At 44.0% G+C, this 19,143-nt stretch overlaps 6 protein-coding genes across 6 annotated transcripts; all 6 read right to left on the bottom strand.

Moving 5' to 3' along the window:
• Positions 1 to 665: 665 nt before the first annotated feature.
• N7495_000622 (transcription factor domain-containing protein) lies at positions 666 to 3,319 on the bottom strand (the record flags this gene model as incomplete). The annotated part of the gene is made up of 5 exons (XM_057203292.1): positions 666 to 1,517; positions 1,678 to 1,929; positions 1,987 to 2,711; positions 2,770 to 2,815; positions 3,164 to 3,319. The coding sequence occupies 5 exons, from the start codon at positions 3,317 to 3,319 to the stop codon at positions 666 to 668; spliced, it is 2,031 nt and encodes a 676-aa protein (XP_057067365.1).
• A 1,647-nt stretch (positions 3,320 to 4,966) lies between these two features.
• On the bottom strand, positions 4,967 to 6,937 carry N7495_000621 (flavin-containing monooxygenase; the record flags this gene model as incomplete). Its single annotated transcript, XM_057203291.1, has 3 exons — positions 4,967 to 5,204; positions 5,268 to 6,662; positions 6,720 to 6,937. 3 exons carry the CDS (start codon positions 6,935 to 6,937, stop codon positions 4,967 to 4,969), a joined length of 1,851 nt encoding a protein of 616 aa, XP_057067364.1.
• Positions 6,938 to 9,708: 2,771 nt separating this feature from the next.
• N7495_000620 (uncharacterized protein) lies at positions 9,709 to 10,217 on the bottom strand (the record flags this gene model as incomplete). Its single annotated transcript, XM_057203290.1, has 2 exons — positions 9,709 to 10,086; positions 10,149 to 10,217. The coding sequence occupies 2 exons, from the start codon at positions 10,215 to 10,217 to the stop codon at positions 9,709 to 9,711; spliced, it is 447 nt and encodes a 148-aa protein (XP_057067363.1).
• A 1,387-nt stretch (positions 10,218 to 11,604) lies between these two features.
• Positions 11,605 to 13,844, bottom strand: N7495_000619 (putative dynamin GTPase; the record flags this gene model as incomplete). Its single annotated transcript, XM_057203289.1, has 5 exons — positions 11,605 to 11,826; positions 11,882 to 11,971; positions 12,022 to 12,396; positions 12,442 to 13,448; positions 13,508 to 13,844. The coding sequence occupies 5 exons, from the start codon at positions 13,842 to 13,844 to the stop codon at positions 11,605 to 11,607; spliced, it is 2,031 nt and encodes a 676-aa protein (XP_057067362.1).
• A 2,054-nt stretch (positions 13,845 to 15,898) lies between these two features.
• N7495_000618 (uncharacterized protein) lies at positions 15,899 to 16,936 on the bottom strand (the record flags this gene model as incomplete). Its single annotated transcript, XM_057203288.1, is given in 2 exon segments — positions 15,899 to 16,420; positions 16,439 to 16,936. The coding sequence occupies 2 exon segments, from the start codon at positions 16,934 to 16,936 to the stop codon at positions 15,899 to 15,901; spliced, it is 1,020 nt and encodes a 339-aa protein (XP_057067361.1).
• A 1,250-nt stretch (positions 16,937 to 18,186) lies between these two features.
• Positions 18,187 to 18,632, bottom strand: N7495_000617 (EXPERA domain-containing protein; the record flags this gene model as incomplete). Its single annotated transcript, XM_057203287.1, has 2 exons — positions 18,187 to 18,435; positions 18,522 to 18,632. The coding sequence occupies 2 exons, from the start codon at positions 18,630 to 18,632 to the stop codon at positions 18,187 to 18,189; spliced, it is 360 nt and encodes a 119-aa protein (XP_057067360.1).
• Between the last annotated feature and the right edge of the window lie 511 nt (positions 18,633 to 19,143).

Genomic DNA, 19,143 nt, shown 5'->3' with positions numbered 1-19,143 from the left:
GGCACAATCGAGCTTATCGACCACCACGTGACCGAAACTGGTTGATTTGATTGAGAAGCGCGCCGGTTTGCCTTTGTGCTGAATTGAAGAATGGAGTAAGGCGATGTGCGGTGCGGGAGGGGAGGTTGTGCGATCCAAATCGAAAAGGGCGTCCAGGTATCGCAACCTGACTCCACTTTAGGCAATATTAGTGTCGTCCTCAATTACAAACAAATATATGTAAGAGATATGATATGAACCTACCGATATTGAAATTAAGCTCAGAAACTGCTCATCAGTGAAGTTGACACCACGTCAAGGTGGTGCTGGTCGAGGTTATGAGGCCCACGCTAGGTTCGGTTCCCTGGGTGGGGCGGTGGGATACCGCACGGATGTCAAGTGCGATTCCAGTCGAGTGACAGCAACGGTTAGATTTGCATGATCAGTCGAGATGAAAGCTTGATGGGACAGAAAGATGAACTCGGAAAGGAAGAGTGAACGTGGGATGGTGCTAGTCACGTGGCGAGACGACAGATAACCACAATTCTCGTCTGTCACATGTAGTATGATGTGCATCATTGTGAAGATTGCTCATTACCTGTAACTATGACTACTGGCTACATTTATGAGCATTTGAAGGGGCTAGATTATATGATGTATTTCGTAACTCGTTGGCACTGCTCATCTTAGAACATATTTCGTATTATACGGGAAAACTCCTCCTCGCCGCCCAAGATCCCTGATAAGCCTTCACCAGTGTTCTGTATCTCTCCATCGATAAAACCATTTATGCCATCAGTGCCACTGGGCGTCAAGTTACCAAATGAACCAACTGCTTCGAACAAATTTGTCAACTCATGGCTCATCTGGAGCCCGTTCAGTGGACTATTTCCAAGTTCAATTCCTTCATTCATCGACCCGTACATAGAAAGGTCATCGATGGAGTGTCCTGCGAGACCTGCCATCGCCACAGCGGCAGTTGAATGAGGGTCATTGGAATCGGTGCCAGATTGTCTCGTTAATACACCCAATTTCTCCCCAGTCTTACGGAGACCCTTTATGGTCTTCCACAGTCGTTTGGAAACGTACGACTTGGTACTAAATCCATTAATCAAGTCCAGCGCCATGTAAAACTCGTCGCGTACTTGCCTGTTGTAATCAGTCGGCGCATGGCATACTGCCAGGAAGAGCACACCCAGAGCTGTGACGAGGAAGTGGTTGAAGAGAATTTGTTGGGTGCGGTAAATGTCAGACATCTGGTTCAGACGAGTCAGGACTCTCACTGTGTCCTTGGCAATATCTACCACTGTCTGAGCCTGACTTTGTTGTTCGACAATTTTCGTAGCAGAATGCAGAACGGGACGATAGATCAGAGTTCGCAAATGGTTCATGCGCAGATACAGCAGAACTCTAAGACGCTTCATTCCTCGACTTACGGTGTCTCCATTTATCAGGGTCTCCACGGAGAAAAACTTCAGCTCGTGCGGAATCTGTTTATACCACTGCAGAATCTGATAATCCAAATAGCCATTTTCGTCCTGTCGGATGTCGGTTGTACCTTCAGAGCCAAGTCCAGAATACCAAATTTTCGAGCTTATCCGATTATACGAAATCATACAACGTAGATAGAGTAAAGAATCATCCTGATGTCTGGATCAGCTAGGTGATATTTCAAGCTGTGATATTTGGTCGACTTACTAGTTCGGGTAGGTTTGGATCAATATCTTCATCCTGTAGAACGAAGGGCAAGCCAGAGCCCAAGGCACATCGCCTCTCTAGGCTGTAAACAGCCCAGAAAATCCGAGAAATTTCTTTCCATTGGCTTTCGTTCGGGAATAGCTTGACAAGAGCATCTCGTCGGTGAAGTCCGAGTTCCAGGCACATCCGTGCAGCTAAGCCAATCAATCTGTACGCCATCACGTCATCATCGATATGATAATGATACGTAGCCTAGTTGCGATATAATGAGCAAAGTTCTCCATCGGGGATATCCAAATGTTAACATACCACAGCGGCAAACAGCTGAACGTTTCTGAGGCTCTGTGACTCCCACAGCTTGGATTCGATCACAGGCTTGACCGATGAAAATAATCGGTCACCAAGTTTACTCTGACCACCTCCCTCCACGACCAGAGTAGTGGCAAGAATTAGTTTCAAAAGAACTGAACTGTCATCATTGAGGCTGTCAGCGCCAGGAAGAGTATTCTGCGCAAACCCAGTTCGCGTAGCAGCTTCCATAAATGTATACAGGAGGTTAGCCTGGCTAGCGACAGCCGTGATGTCCACAATCGGATACATAATTCCAATCTCTTCCTCATAGACCTTACACAGACGAAAGGCTTCTTCCCGTCGAATAGTCCAAATCGGATCCTTGGTTGGATGTGTTTGGATCGAATGACTGAGGAAGCTAATAGGAGGTGAACCAGAGGGTGTAACATTAGCAGTCGTTAAGTCATCTGGCATGCCGTACTCTGGATGGTGGATACCCATAATTTGTAGACTGGACTTGGCGACATCAAAGTTGAAGGCAGAGCTTGTTGGGCCGTGGAAGGGTGGATGACGAGCTCGTGCCTTCGGCATGGAGGGAAAACTCGATTGCGCACCATCACGAGATAGATCAAAGGCTGGAGACTCAAAGGCGGGTTTCTGGGTCCTCAAATCATTGAGACTGTTAAAAAGATTGTTGACTTGGTCCTGCAGAGTTGTGATCTGAGAATTCATCGAACGGAACTCTCTAATTCAATGGTTAGACTTGACAAAAGAACAATCGGACTCAATTGAGTAACTTACTCTGAATCTTTGAAGTTGTTATTACAGCAATTTGGCGCATATCGGCCTACATGTGGTATTAGCATAGAATATTCCTAGCATCATGCAGCTATTACAACGCAGGTGGGATACTGCGACATGATAGGCTGTCATAGAGATTCGAGAGTTCTCCTTACATTCTAGATTGAGATGTCCGCATCGCTGGCATGGAACCTGGCCATTGCACTTGATTTTGCGACGTTTGCATTCATTGCTAAACAAAGGTCCGTCAACGCTGTACAATAATTCCGCGGCAACAATGGAAAAGGGAAAAGCCGAATGGCATGATGCAGCAGAGGACGCCGCATTCTGCCAACATCCGCCCCTGGATACCGAAGCGTATAAGGCTAGACTAGACGCTCATGCCTTCACATACCATGCGATGGAGATGTAGCGATTCCGCTTCGCGCGCGTGTGTTCCGTTACTCTGTTCCGCTCTCCTCTTTGCCGTCTCAGTAGCCGGAGTACCGTTCAGATCACTGGGGCTGGCCTGTGGTGGTGTAGTCTCCACCTGGGGTGATTCCGAAGCCATGCCACACGTAGAACTGGAAGCTCAGAGACTGGTGTTCGGGAGTTACAATGCCGATAGAGTGCGGAGACATTCCTCGTGGGGGTTGAGATTCCCCGGATCTGAGGCTGACTCATCATATTATGGTAATATCATTGGCGGGTAGCAGTTATCAACTCCATATCTATAACATCGTTAGCAAACATAGTAGACCCCGGAATGTATAGTCTAAAAGATATCTGGCAGAATGTAAAACTGGATCTCTGAGGTACAATGATGCTTATGAAGTTACAGTAAATTGACGAGAATTCCGTCGAGCTTTGAACTAGCCTCATGCATTAACAACTTACAAGCGTTATTTTAAAGGAAGATATCTCATAATCACAATGTAAATTTGAAGAATTATATATGAAACACGACTTGTGTTTCAATTTTCAGTTTCTCTGTCTCCCAGCCCATGAAAGCGTCTTCGTTGGCCAAAGCACCATGATGATTAGGCACATACCATGCACCTTTATAGAGTAGACTCGCTCAGAGAAGAAGATAATTTATAGAATGTGGCCTTTGTAAGAATGCTGATTTCACGCGCGGGAACAACGAGCAGTATGTTTTCCAGTTTTCATATTTACCTGTCTGATACACACCAAAGCTTGGAAATAAATTCTTTATGGCTCTTTAACCCCACATGCGCTACAAAATATTATTGTTAGGTACACTAAATATCTTAGTGAATTCAAAATGGTAAGTAGTACTCCAAATGTCTGATCATCGAATGAATCAGATAATCACCAATTGAGTACTCGTCCTTGAGGGCGTCTCATCTTAAAATTTCCGAACATAGTTGAACTTCAACACCGGATATTGAGATGTTAAGACTGCAAAAAGATACCCATGAGAAATGAAACTTTGGCAGTGGAGCTAAGTCTGGAGATCTAAAAACGGGTCTCAAAGTTTTCTCCAACATAAGCATGCTTAAGCCAAGATTCCAGCATTTCCGGAAGGTTCATTGGCTTTTAGGATAGCTTATAATATCACCTAGAATACAGGCTCTAAGTTAAATTTTACCAGCAAATACCTCACAGAGCTCTGAATGAGAAAAATGTTGCGCATAGTAGAAATAACTAAATTGAAGGAAAGGGAAAAGATGCCCTAAACAAATATTGACCGGCGGCAAGGAATTTGAATGAAGGATAAGATTACTTGAAGGAAGGTGTATGCAAAACTCGAAGATATCTAAACACTCCTAAAAAATATCCTTAAAGGACTATCTTTTTGATGTTTCGAGCATTATGTGCCATGTACTTTTTTGGGCGTCATTTCAATATGACTCGAGTCCAAAATGTCGCTCACTCTTCCATCCATAGCAAGTTTTGGTATTGCACTGGCCAGGTGCTATTCAGACTCGGTCAAATATGTGATAAGTGTACCAAATAAATCGTAAGGCTCATAGTTTCAGTGGGCCAAGTCAGGTTGGAATATTCCAATCCGCATAACCTTTCCTCAAGACCCAAGCCCCATAATGAGATCTAAAATTACAATTGATATCTCAGAGCCCAAGAGTTAGAGAAATAGCGAGGGCTTGAGGAACATCGCGACAGATGGAGAAATTCAACATCACTAATTCTTCGTATCAAACAGATATCACCGTCATTGGAACTAGATATCAATAGATTAACTGATGAACCTTTTCACAATGAAATCTTTTCCAGCCTGCAGAGTCTGCAAAATCTGGTCTCGGTGCTGTAAATTTCCCCGTAGCCATATAAGGCCCACCAGAATACCAATGACGCTTGAGATGCGAACAGCTGTGTTAACTCGCCGTAAAGTGCGACCCTTCCGAGTCAATTTTGCAGTCCAATGCCGCCAAACTGGGAATTTGCACCAGTACCAGTAGTGGATTTGGCTCCATCTAGAATTTCAGTCAGCATCTTCAGTTCAACCGAGGTATTGGCCTGTGTCAGCGGGTACTTACGGGTAGGTAGAAGAGTTCCAGCCGCCTGAGGTGATGTACCAGCTTGTACAACTACCACGACCGAAGACCGTATCTTGCAACTTATCCTGTACTCGCTGCGTCCACGTCAGCTGAGCATCCTCCCTAATTTCGTATGTGTTGACGTGGCCTTCCAAAATAGGCTTGATAAAATTCAGGGAGTAGTTGATCGCGTTTTCAGTTGTGAAAATCACACTGGTATGGCCGGTAGCGGTGTTTGGCCCGAAGAGCATGAAGAAGTTTGGGAATTGATCCATCGCAATGCCAAGATAGGCCTGCGCACCTCCGCGTTCTTCCCAGATATCATCCATGGCCCTATTGCCTCTCCCATATACTTTGATTGGGTGAAGGTACTGGTTTGTTGCAAAGCCATTGCCTAGGACGATCACATCTGCCGGAATTTCCTTCCTTTTAATGACAGAGTCTTCTTTACCAGGAGGGTAATAGCATCCAGGTCCCATAGCAACGCTTCTCGCAAAAATATGCGTCAACGGGCTTGTAGTCAACTCAACGTTTGGCTCGTTCAGGCTCCGGTACCAGGTACTATCGATGATACGTCGCTTGCATCCGAGGGGATAATTTGGCGTGAGGATTTCGTGGTATTCCTTTGGAGCAACCTGGCGCATATGATCCAGGAATTTCTTTTCCAACATCGGTCTCCGCAATGCGGCATAAGCAGTCTTGGGAAAGATAGCAAAATAAATCTCCTCGGACAGGAAGAATGAAGTTCTTCGAAGCAAGCTTAATAAACCGGGGACGTTCGTCATTAATGTCGGCATCCACCTCTTCCACCAGTCAACCTGACCAGGCGTCATCAAATCTGGCTGGACCCAAGGGGGAGTACGCATAAATTGCGTAACAGACCGAGCGTTGAACTCAGGTTTAACCAGCTCAGGAACGACTTGTGCCGCACTGCAGCCGGATCCAAGTACGATGACATCCTTATTGTTGAAATCTATGTTTGGGTTCCACCGTGCTGTATGGACGATTTCTCCTTGGAAGTCCTCGATACCAGGAATATCTTTCGGCCATGTCCTTGGCTCCACTAATGAACCGACGCCGCTGACAACAACCTTGGCGCGTACCTTCTCGGTTGTGATATACACACTGTGTGAGCCTTCTTTGGCAGCGAGCTGATCTCGCTCGTATTGGGATAGATCACCAGTTCCTGGAACAAGGTGGGCCAAGATGATTTCCCACTCCTCATCCTCTTCGATCCACCGAATCTGTCGAATGTCTGTGTGAAACTGGATCTTGTCCATGATTCCATAGTGTTCGCAGACATCTGAGATATACAGCGCAATCTCCGAGCCTGGTGGATGTATAGTTGACCAATTCTTCTTTGGCGCAAATGAGAATGAGTAGAAGAGGGCCGGACTATGTTGGCTCTGCGTTAGTTATCAGCGCCAATTTGAAGAACAATGCCAGACCCACATATCACAAGCAACACCAGGGTAGCGATTGATCCACCAAGTGCCGCCGACTCCAGACTGTCTCTCAAAGATTCGAAATTGATCAGTGCCAAGGACTTCTTTCAGACGACAGCCCATGGCAACCCCTGATTCTCCAGCGCCGATAATGAGCACGGGGTAGAAGGTATAGACATCCTTGCTGTAGACATTACGCCTATGGATTGTTGCAACTGAAGGCATCTTCAAGGTTAATACAAAATTTCCATCCAGATGTTGAACTGTATGACCAAAAAATCCCGTGAGCTCCCAATTTTTAATATAGTTATGTATTATCCAAGTAGGAACGCTTTATGTAGGACAATGTACGAGCCCAGTTATAAATCTACCACTCAGCACTCTTTCAAAGATGAGTAACCTCGGGAGGGGGTACTCTTTTCCGGTTTCTATATGCAAGACGATGAGGGGAAAGCCTCACAACCTCGGCTGAAACGTGTACTTTATATGCTCGGTGTGACGGTGTCTGACCAAAATTTACAGCTCAGCTGTCTTTGTGGCGAATCATCTCCAATTTTTTTAAAAGTGCCGATTATGCAGATGTAAACTTTGTACTTAGGTAGTCAGCAACAGGGGCAACCGCATTATGAGGTCGGTCGTAATTTTCTTGTTTTATAAAACATGAATTATATAGTATGTTGAGCTTCATATAACGATTGGTGCTAGAGGACACAAGCCGCTCACCGAGCCAAAAAGACTACTTTAATCTTCCAACGGGAAGACAAGTTAGAGAACAACCTATATAGATACACGTGATATACTTCCAATTTAGGTTATCACTTTGCGACCCATAGAGCACACCAGTATTGCCAAATTGAAAAATTTACACTGGTATTGCCAATTCCACCTATTATTTACACTCACACCACATCTGTTCAAAATAACGTATATCTCTCTTCATCGCTGATAATAATGAAGAATGCTCTTTCTCCTCAACCATCTCCTCTTGTGGTGGTGGCTTATTACCATATCTTCTTCTATAGTCTTTTACCAACTTCTTCTGTTTTGCCACCTCTTCTTGAGCTTTCCTAGCCATAATTGAATGATCTGCATCAAGTTTAGGTGACACACCATCCTTAAGTTGTCGTTTAGTCTTTGAGCGACGGAGTGGTGCTAGTGCAACCCTAATATCATTAATTGTATCTTTGTATTTCGAACCTCTTCATTGCATAGTTATTGGTGATAATGACAAAGACGTGTAAGACCCCGTTATAATTTAGGTGTAAGAAGATCTTTATGCTAAAGTAGCTTCTCTTGGCTCTTCTGAAGCATTTTCATGATTTTCGGAGTATGTTCAACACTAGAGGAGGATGGTGGTGGGGATGGTGTCGACTCTTCAGAACCACTTTCAGTAATAATAATATCTGATATCGCATCCCACTGGTTAGGGAACTTATACAAGATCTTACTACTATCCACAGGATATATACCACGCTCTTTAAAAGAGTCTCGAATGATCCGGGGGTTAAAGGTCTTCTCCCGTACAAGATGAATTACCCTTGAAAACTCAGCCTTCGTTATAGGCTTGCCAGCCCAATAAGAGATATCATTATTAAGCCTTCGAAAATGTTGTTTATAGCTTAGAAATGGCATCCCATCAAGTGGCTGGCAAAGATGTGTCAAATGTGGTAAGAAACCAAAGGCTATAATCTTATGATCTTCACACTTTTGTAGGAATTCAAGTGTCAGATGCGAGTCATGACGATCGAATATGAGGACACGCTTCTCATCTATAGAGAGTTAGTAAAATAAGAGATATAAAGAGTAAGAGAAGAAGTATACCTTTTTTCAGACGATCAGGTGTTCCAGTGGCCTTAATAAAGGCATCTAGCCAATCCAAGGCTAGCTCATCAGATACCCAACCATTTTCTGACTTTGCAGTCATAAAATTAGGTGGTAAATCTGGTTCAAACCAGTCTTCCATGAACACACTGCCTTTGAAAATAAAGAGTGGATCCATAACCCAACCATCGGCTGAAATACACTCAACAGCAGTCATATTTTCACCTCGTTTAGTCTTAGGAAGACCAAAACAGCTCTGGTTTTTACCTTCACCAAGTCGAAAACCACACTCATCAAAGTTATAAACTAGCCGCGCAGGCACACCTCGAAGAACATTTTCAAGTGAGTCATACCAATGATGTAGTCTAGCTACATCTTCAGCTGTAATCCACTTCGATTCCCTGGTTTTTTGGCGTCGAGGAGCTAGATTTATCTCCTCAGGAAGACGCTTCATAAAGGAATAGACCCAATTTTTACCAATAAAACGATCTCCTCTAAGCAAGTGATTTGCCCATGCTTCAACTAGCTTTGGTGTTGGAGGTACGCCGCAATTATTTGACTGGACAATCCAGCGTACCAAAGCTTCTTCCTGGACGTCGTTTAAAGCTTTATTAACTGGTTTTCGTTGAGATCTCGCAGTCGTGCCTTTTTTGACGCGGTTGGTCAGTGTCTGTCGATTGACACCATGATCACGCGCAATTTTAGAAAAATTTGGTTTTTTGACACGTTTAGCAGCTTCGCAGGCCTTTAAAAGGCGGGATTCGGTGGATTCATCGGTTTGAGCCATGGCGGGTAGAAGATATTGGGTAAAATAGTATGGTATGTGGAATAGCAACTTACGCCTGGAATTAGGAAAATTGCAAGTTGCGGGCGCACGGATAGTCGGGTTCGGTTGAGCTTTCACCGCTATAACGTGATGGCTGGATTTCAGTTTTCTGCCGGGTTCACTAATTCAACTTCCCTCTAAAATGTGCGCTAGAATGTCACTTGAAAATAGAAAGCAAAGTTCTTCTCTGTCAAGCGGTGGCGCGGGGGCAAACCTGTCCTTTTGGTTCCTTATTCAGAGATGCCTATGCGTGAAAAGCTCAGGTATAAATTGAGACTATATCCCCTTTTCACCAAGACGTATCCGCAGGAGAAGAACGGGAACCCATCTGGTTTCCAGTCCTGAAGGTTCAGATATATCGCGCGTTCGTTGAGATAGCTAGAATCGTGTTAGCTTGTCCAAGTGACTTGGAATCATCCCAGCAGTTAACGATTACTTCTTCTCCATGACATATTCCTTCGAAAATGACCTTTGTATTATCGACCCGTTTGCTGCCATCACCTTCACCTTGAAAAAAATCCTTTTCTGTTCGCCACTGAAGAATTTTTGTTACGGTGACGGAGTCTGTCGCAATGCCTTTCTCACCACAAAAGATCGTCACGTTACTAGTTGGGGCGGAGTAAGGCAGAGCGAGAGTAGAAGTGGAAGAGAAGCCACGACTTGAGGCAGTGTTATCTATGCGAAACCCTGAGAGGCGTGTCGATACTGACATGGGTGCGAATAAAAGCTGTTTATGGACTAGACGTGAACAAGTGCCATCTTAATGGTAGATAATAATTCTGAACATACCTGTTCCGCCCGAAAATCAGGAGCTTCCACATATTTGTTGGCATAACTTGCCATACGTGCCATACCCATAACACACTCCCTGACAGAGGGTCTAGCGTAATCACCTGCTGCACTTCGAAGGAATGTCTCACTGATAGAGAACTGAGTATCTCTATCCCGTCTGATAAAAGCCGTGGCGTTGTATGTTGATAGTATACCATATTAGACATTGCAATCGCGCATTTGGGAGACGAGCTGGGCTATGTATATGTTAATGTTGCGACAGCCGAGAAACAAGGCCATCAACAGACGGAAAGTATTTCGGCCGAAAAGCTTCTGCCAGGACAGTAACTCTGGAACTAGATTAGTATATCACGGCATCCTTGAACGATATGCATTCATCGCAAACGACACCCTTGAGCGATGTGCATTCGCGACAGTAATGTCCCGTCTTCACCGTCTCTTCTGTCTCGGACGAATGTTGACATTCGTCCAGGACAGAGGGGCACCCATATACTATAAGTAGCTAGTTCTTTCATCAATGAAGAAAGTAGATTTCACAACAACTGCAATATTCAACTAGTAGGAATTCACGACACTTGGTGGATTGTCTACGGTGTTGAGTAGCAGTTTGTTGGAGCTCACAATGTTTACTATTCTCAGTACGATATTCGAATATCGCCCTTTCGAGCGACAGTTAATATGATTCATTTGATGATTTGTTTCATGAAACGTCCCGTCAGCCCGAGCTCGCTCCCAACGGCATAATGATCAGTGGTATAGTCAAATTTGACAGGTAAACCGGGGTCAGCGGATTGAAGCACACGACGGATATCAGATGTGAAGCTGCTACAGTCACTGAAAACTTGTTGATTGAGTCTTTGCCTAGTATCAGATGCGTTTAGAGTACCCAGCTTTAGTTTCAGTTAGGCAAGCGCCGGGCAAACGACCGACGGGCCGGTTCTGTATCTGCATTTGAAAATGCCACCATCAGCCATGGGATACTTGATAGCTAAGATGCTTGATAGCTAGTGACGAAGGGAAGAGATGAGCTGGGTCTACCACTGGTGCCTGAGGCACAGATAAAGAATGACTCGGATCTGACGCGATCTGAATTCACAATCGATCGAGTGATTATAGGCCAGTTCAGCGGTCTATGTATATGGTTTTTTCAAGTCTCCACTTTGTTAAGCCCGGAAATCGGCCAAAATGTATTGTGTAGACACTAGTGAAACACTGATACGGAAGGGGAACGTCAAGAAGTGGCAGAAGAAATCCGGTACGTAGTAACAACTATTCCCTTTACGAAAAAACCAAGTCCACGCCAACAAAACATGGGATAAAAAATTTCAATAGCATTGAGGTAGATCATAGCAGACAAAAATCAGTGGGTTTCTCTTGTATTCACACTCAGGGGGATGGAAAACCAGTAAGAGAAAACTATCCCCAGAGGCACCCATAATGAGCAATCAGTCGTCTAGATAGAAAGCTCTTTAAGACTTGACTCCAGCGCGCTTTGAAGTTCAAGGACTTTAGTACGTCGACGAATAGTTTCTGGTGTCTCGGCAGCCAACTGTAAAAGTTCCTCATCACTGTAACCACTCACAGTTGTCGGGTCAAAAACATTTACCAAGGTTTTGAGGATATGCCTTTCAACAACCTGGCGGCAAATATTGTCAACAAAAGATTTCCTTGCAACCTGATTTTCTATGTCAGTGATAGTCAGTATTCCTCCCGGACGGATAGTGACTTACTTTGTAATAGGCGTTCAGATCAATCAATGCTTCTGAGCAGGCTCGATCAACCATATTGATCTTCACACGGTCTTGAAGGACCGAACAAATCTTTGCTTCGTTAATTGGGAATCAAACCCGAGGTTCTCATGTCGAGTTACTGCATCAACTGAATTCTTCATATCCCTCTTTGCGCTGTCTTGTCGCTCTCTTTGGACGTTGTCGGTGTAGTAATGATTGTAGGTGATTGGGTGGCCCTGTTCATCCTGCAAAAGTTTCGCGAGTTCTTGGTACGCATTTTTAACGTTCCCCTGTAGAGTGCTCATTATTCTCTTCCACAGGTTGCTGCGGACTTCAGAGTCCTTCACCACCGACTTCAACACAGACTTCACAAATTGCGTCACTAAATCCACGATTGATTGAACGTGACGTCGAGATATATCATGCCAGCGAGATGATTGACTAAGGAACAATCTCTGTAACAGGGAATGGTTGTAGTTCCCAGATAATTCTTGACCTCTCGACTCATGATACATCTATTATAATTAGCATCGCTCTCGGGTGTGACCTCGGTATCATACCTCTTTTACCCATCTTGACATTTGCAATGCTGTCACGAAAATCTGTTCATTCTCGCTGTTGTCTTTGAATCTCACTTGTTCCTCAGGTTCCTCTTCAGATATTTCAGATGGTGCATCATCATCAGCAACAAATTTTCTCAATTGACCGTGCTTTGCCATGTATTGAGCAAAACTCTCGTTTTTTCTATGAACAGCGGCACGAAGGCGACAGTTTGTCTCTGTGAAGAAGTCCCCCTGATGCCCACCGTAGTTTCCTTCCACGCCATATGTGATGAGGTTACGAATTTCCATGCTTATCTGAATCAGAAACACGCGAATCTGACTTGAGGTTGACCTTTCAGTACCAAGATCAAAAGTCTCGTCAACGGCACCCTTTAGAACACGTCGAATGTCTTTCAAAACTTCAGGAAGACATTGCTCAATGTGCCGACTTAGCAGGTCTTCCAAGAATGATCGAAGATTGTCGATTCCAATCCTCGATTGATCAAGGTTTTGTGCCTTCCAGGGCGCTCTAGAGAAGAATTTAAACTCTGCCTGGCGTCGCTCCTGGAATGTCATTCCATTCGCCAAGTCGTCCGGGGAAGGATTCTTCAGCAGAAAAAACCCAAGCTTAAACTTGGTACGATCCAGATTCTTTGCCAATCGTGCGACTCGTTGCTCGGTATTCTTGTTGATGAGATCGGGCTTGGTGATGACTCCAATCGTTCGCGTACCATCTTTGTCGAAATGCCGTGCTCGTTGAATAATAGGCTGAGTCTCCGCATCACTACTTGCTGGTATGACAGCGAGTATTATGGTGCGTGGGCTCTCCAGATAGCGATCTACCAGCTCTCGCACGAATTCAACATCTTTATCATTCTCCGAAACCGATATCAATCCGGGGAGATCAACCAGAGTCAAATGAAGGTTTATGTTTCCAACCAACTCTAGCCTGAGAACATCCGAGGCGAAAGAAGGAGCATCGACATCGTCACTGAAGCCGCGAATACCCATCAAACGGGATGCATCTTGAATGATGCTTGGCAGCTCACTGAAGTCTACAAACTCATGTTGAAAGGCGGCAAACCGATCTTTTCCTTGACTGAGCGTGATGCGCTTGGGAGAACGCTAGCCGTCATCATGTTTATCTGAATATCGTGACGAAGGATGATCTCAGTAGGAAACCGTGTGCATAAACCATCTTGTCGAGGAAAAGGGTACCCACTGATGCCTTCGAGAACTGAGCTTTTGCCTGCGGATTGATCACCACATACTACGAGCTGTGGCAGTGAAATATGATCGCCAATCCCTAATTGGCGAACATGGTCAATTTGATTCAGCCGTTTTGAGGTTTTGGCAGACTGGAAGTGGGAGTCACTGGAACTTAGCCCATCTTCCCCGATCTGAGATGATGACTTGTCCATAGGTAGAGAAATAAACTATTTGTGAATTGTTTGAAAAGTATGATGGGTAGTACAGCAGTTGAATAGCTCTTGAGCTCGTAATATATAATGATGAGGCGGAGCGATGCTATTGAAGTTTTTCAGATCTGTCAAACAAAAGCCCAACAGTCATAGCAACAAAACACGGTTATATGATGAAGAATCAATCGTAATTGTAGACCTGTCTGACTACAGCTGTCGGTAAAGAAGGTTTGACAGTGTTGGAATATTGGACAAACGACACATCACGAATCCCTGTTCAGAGTGCATCACAAACGACAACCTTGAACAGTATGCATATAACTGTGATGTCCCGTCTTTACCGACTATTCTGTCTTAGACGATGGAACACATTCGTCTCAGACAGAAGAGCGACTTGTGAGATAAATAGCTAATCCTCACCATGAATGAAAAACCAGACTTTACAACCACTTCAAAGGACACACAGATATCATAGGGGCGTAAAGCGTTACCTGTGATAGGTGTCAGAAGTGGGCGTTAGCCTATCGAATAGCTATTCCACACTTGGTACAGGTGTACCGACAGACAGCAAATGCCAAGGTTAACTAGGTAAATTCCTTGTCCGAGTATGAGTATTGCTAGGATTATGGGTTTACAGGCAACCTAGGTACACCTCGCAACTTCAAACCTTGAAAGGTCGACTTATCATTTCTATCCTTCCACAAATATGATACCTAGATGGATATACCTTTGTACATAGAACTTAACCCAGATAATTACCTCTAATCAACAATCTCTGCCCGCGATCGTTTGCCATCTGTAGTTTCCATTCGCTAAACTACGTGATCGTGAGGTCCAGGAATTCACCTCATAATGTGGGAGCATTGACAGGTCCAATTTCCGCCAAAAACTTCTCCTAACTCACTCAGCTAGTCATCCCCGTCACCATTTAAAAGTATCCTATGACGAGAGATCTCGACTAAGCCAAAAAAGAAAATTGGTCCGAAGTAGTAGGTGACGAAATCTTCACATAAAAGATGTACAAAGTAGATAAAAAAAATAAACCAATCTTCAAACAAGATATATCTGGAAATAAATAAGCTGAGTGAATTATCGAGGACGACATGAACACTTAAGGAGTTACTTTAGAAAAGAAACAAGAGGTCTAGTGAAGTGAGACGAGAGTTAAAGAGAAAGAAGTCAAATGCACGAAGAGTGCGAAATGTTTTGGCTGATGATGCTGAACTGAGAAAAGAAGCGATGAAAGTCAGGTGGAATCAACACAAGAAGAACCGATCCAGGGATCACTCCAGTGTTCGAATTCAGAATAGGGGCTTATCAATTCACAATCTCTCAAGAAGAGCCCTTTCTACAAGCCCAACATATACGTGGTTTTCTTCGATTCTAACACCTGAAACAGGAGCGGAAGGCGTAGTACTGGAAATTTGGAACCTTCCAACATTTTAACGTTCGTAGTAAAGCAAAGAGAAATTAGAGGATGGAGTAACTTCATATTCAAAAAATGGTTCACGAAATCAACCGATTATGGGGCCGGTTACTAGTAAAACGATTCGTCCACTCATTATCTTTAAAGGCAAAGACCTACAGACTCCATGGTTTTAAACCGACATCCTAGACTAGTTTTATACTACAGCAGAGAATGGCTAAACATCAAACTCAACTAGTATTGAATGGCTAAAGACAATTTTTTTGCCTGAAACAGCTACACTCGATCAGCATCAATTACTGATTCTCCACGGCCATGATAGCTATATCAGTATCGATTTCTTATGGATTTATAAGCAAAACAACATCGAATTAGTGTTTTACCTGCTTATAGTAGCCATGTTCTATAGCCACTTGACCTAGGCACATTTTCGTCTATTAAGGCCAAGAGACCTAATACATGGTTAAGAGCAATAGTATCATTAGAAGTAGAGCAGAAAAGGTAAAGGGAATTTTGCACCTACTAATAATATGGAAAACTGCAGAGGTCCTCGAACTGAGAATCCCAGAAAATCGGAAAAGGGGAGATTTGAAACCAAAAGAATGGTCTCGGGGTCGGTTTAAGTGAGCTAATAAGTTTCCAGCATGACGGTGGAATCAAGATGGAGCGTGGTCGATGTTGAGAAAATCCTTGTCATGGGTGTGGGCGGAGACCTTGCCGGGCTAAAGTGATTCGAATGATGTCTCGCAGGTCGTTGAAGTCGAGGGGAAAGAGATCCCTGGAATTTCGGGTTGGGAACACCAGACCTGATCCAAAAAGCTCGGCACGGGTAACGTAAATAGGTGGGTGGCTCTTGTTGAATTGGAAAAATGTTTCGCTCCTCATCGCAGTTGGGAATTCCCGCCGCATTTAGTCTCCAGACTTCTAAACGAATGGCAATCCCGGGGTTGCGACAAAAGAACTTCACTAGTATCACGAGCTGTGCTGTAGGGGACGCTCCGATGAGAATCCTTCGGGCATTTTCTTTGAGACTTTTATAGCTCTGGCTAAAACCGATCTCGACAACGATACTTGGGAGTGGCGATTTTCCCGGGGAGGTAGAGGGAGCTCGTTTTGAGATCAATAGGGCATCAGGTTCCTTCTTTTGGCCCTAATATGGAGGATTCACAAAATCGATCTGTGGACTTGCGTATATCATAAAATCGCGGCGCTCAGCGGCATTATAAAGGCCCATCTCACTATTCCATATCCGATCACAAATCACCAGCCAAGGAATAATCACTTCGTGCGCCCATTTTGGCATCTTGATTTCAAGAATGCCTTGCTCGGGCAAAAAGGTTTTGCGGATTTTTGGGTACTGGGAACCTAGCAGGTTCCAACGGGAATTGCCTAATTTCAATGTGACGTCTGTCAACACGATGAACTCCTCAATCTCAAGGTTTTCGGTTTGTGCGAGAAGCTCCAGCGCTTTTTTGGCGGAGCGGACATTTTTCAACGAAATAGATTTGTCTGGATTCTCGGAGTTCTCATGATCCTGGCTTTCTGGGTTATTAATGGGGTCTTCGTGTTTCTCTGGGTGCTTGGAAGGACTAGGTGGTTTATTTTCCTTTGGACTTGAGCTTTCTGGGGGTCCAGAACTTGGGGAATCGGAATTTGAAGGACTCATGATGGAAAGTTTAAAAAAGAGAGGATTTACAGATAGGCAAGATGGTAATTCAAAAATTGGAAAGTGCAGGAGTTTTGGAAAGTGTAGGAAGAGCAGTACTGATCTGCCGGACGCTAATCCATATACGTTTAGCGTTCCAAGCATATCGACATTAAGGAACCTGGAGCAGGGCCGATGAGTTAGTAGGGCCCTAAATGGGAAACCTTTCTTTTCCTTACACATTTGGGTTCAATTACACAGATTCCACTCTTGTGGCATGAAGTGCAAATCCACTGCTGGACTTGAAGCTTGGCTCTTTAGCAGCAGCGGAGGAAAATGCGATTTGTTCCGCCAATCTACAGTAACTACAAAAAAAACCCGAACTACCTATACGAGGGTTATAAGAAGATCGAAATGTCCTCGTCGAAAATTCTCCTGGCTTCCTTGTCAACCAAGCTACCTCAATCATTTACTTTTGTACCTACCACAGTAAATCAATACTCTGTTTCTCTTTTTTCTCTTATTTTTATATAGAAAGTAGTCAATTCGAGCATGGCTCATTGGGTCTGGTTTTGAAGTGTAACTTGCTGATATTAGCTCTTTTCTAGGGTACTACTTACTCCGATCCAAGATGGTATCTATTTTATCATAAGTATAGAAATTCGCACTCCGGCCACCAATATCGATTACGGAGTAGGGTATACTATTTTTAATGAACTATTCGTGCTTTATGGTGTCTCTTTAAGGAGAGCAGATTATCTGAAGCAAAAATACCTGACGCTTATGATAATGGGAAGTTATGGTAGCTATGTCCCACCATCATAGGTATATTGGCTGCGCCAATTCAGGAATTAAGACCTTCTTATCTGTCTAGTACTAGGTTCGTTATTAGGAAGAGCTTCAATTATGTAAATATCAAGTTGAGCATATTAGGCTTGCGCAAGAACCACTCCGCCGCCCAAAAATTAAACGACAGGTTAAGGGGCCGCTGCTTCAGGATACTGGTATATTAAGTGTACGTGATGCAAATCGCACAATTATAACCAGGACTCCATTCTGAAGATATCAGCTTGGTATTGCTTCTTTAGCGTGAAAACTAATATCAAAATAGCCTACGGGTCTGCTCTTTTCGCTGCGTTCCCCTCATGCTGCATAAGGAAGAGACTACGGTTTAAAGCTCACAGGTTCTTTTTTGACTGCCGGACCGGAGGCTTGTCAGGATGCTCCCACTATCTTCGAGTAACTTTGGCCTATGCAGACTATAGCAACAATCACCACGCAAGAATATGTGATATGAGTTTTACGAGAATGGGTTGCTTACGCACTGGAATGACAATCCAAAAGGCGTTGAGCAAGACAAAGTAGCCCCAATAGTAGTGAGCCTCCGGGCGAGAATAAGACAACCCATGGTATAACTCTTCCATTATACTTGTCGCATAATACAAGACATCACCGTAGAACTGGCCCATAAAGATAATCATTTGTGCAGGATGACGGTATGGAGACTCCGCAACTATCATCTATGCGATGACATAGCAAAGAGGTCCCCACGCAAACTGCACAAAGCTTTAGTATGGCTAGATATGGATGAGATGACCAGGCTTACGGCTGTATCCGCCTCCATGCAAAGTACAAAGGGCTTCACGGTCATGTATCGAGAACCGGACTTCGCATACTCCTTCCACATCTGACCTAGAAGATCAAGTCTACGTGGCATAGTCTTGTGGTTATACACAAAGTACCCTCCAGAATCAGGTGTATATACCCACCTATTAAAGTACCATGGTTCATATATTTTTGTGCTATAGGGTTTTGTCTATGTAAAAGATTTCTTACAATATTTATAAATACCCATGGTTTCCTACTTTTTGCAAAGCGAAGGGTGGACTTCAATTATTTACGACTCCATATATAATGGACGGTAATAGGGTCGCAAACGAGAGTCTCCGGACAAAAACAAGCCATTTTTGCAGGTACCAAGCAGATGCATTATACAGACTTGTGTGACGGTAATTTTGACTTCAGACAAGAAAAATACCGTGCCATTGTCTCGAATAGATTACCCCGAGTCTTGACTGTCTTTTTTGTTGATCCGTTGTGAGGTTCCAAGTACTTTTCAGCCAATTCTTTCCTGACTAGGCGACGTTCCTTCATCTGGGCATACAAACATCTCTTGATAGTCTAGTGTGGAGAAGAAAATCCTTTTTACCCTTTTACTGTAGAAGATG

This window comes from Penicillium taxi, assembly GCF_028828555.1.
Source record: "Penicillium taxi strain IBT 34144 chromosome Unknown utg000001l_segment0_segment0, whole genome shotgun sequence".
NCBI lineage: Eukaryota > Fungi > Ascomycota > Eurotiomycetes > Eurotiales > Aspergillaceae > Penicillium > Penicillium taxi.
The sequence above is the reverse complement of the archived record's forward strand: the minus strand, read 5'-3'. Positions and strand labels throughout refer to the sequence as shown.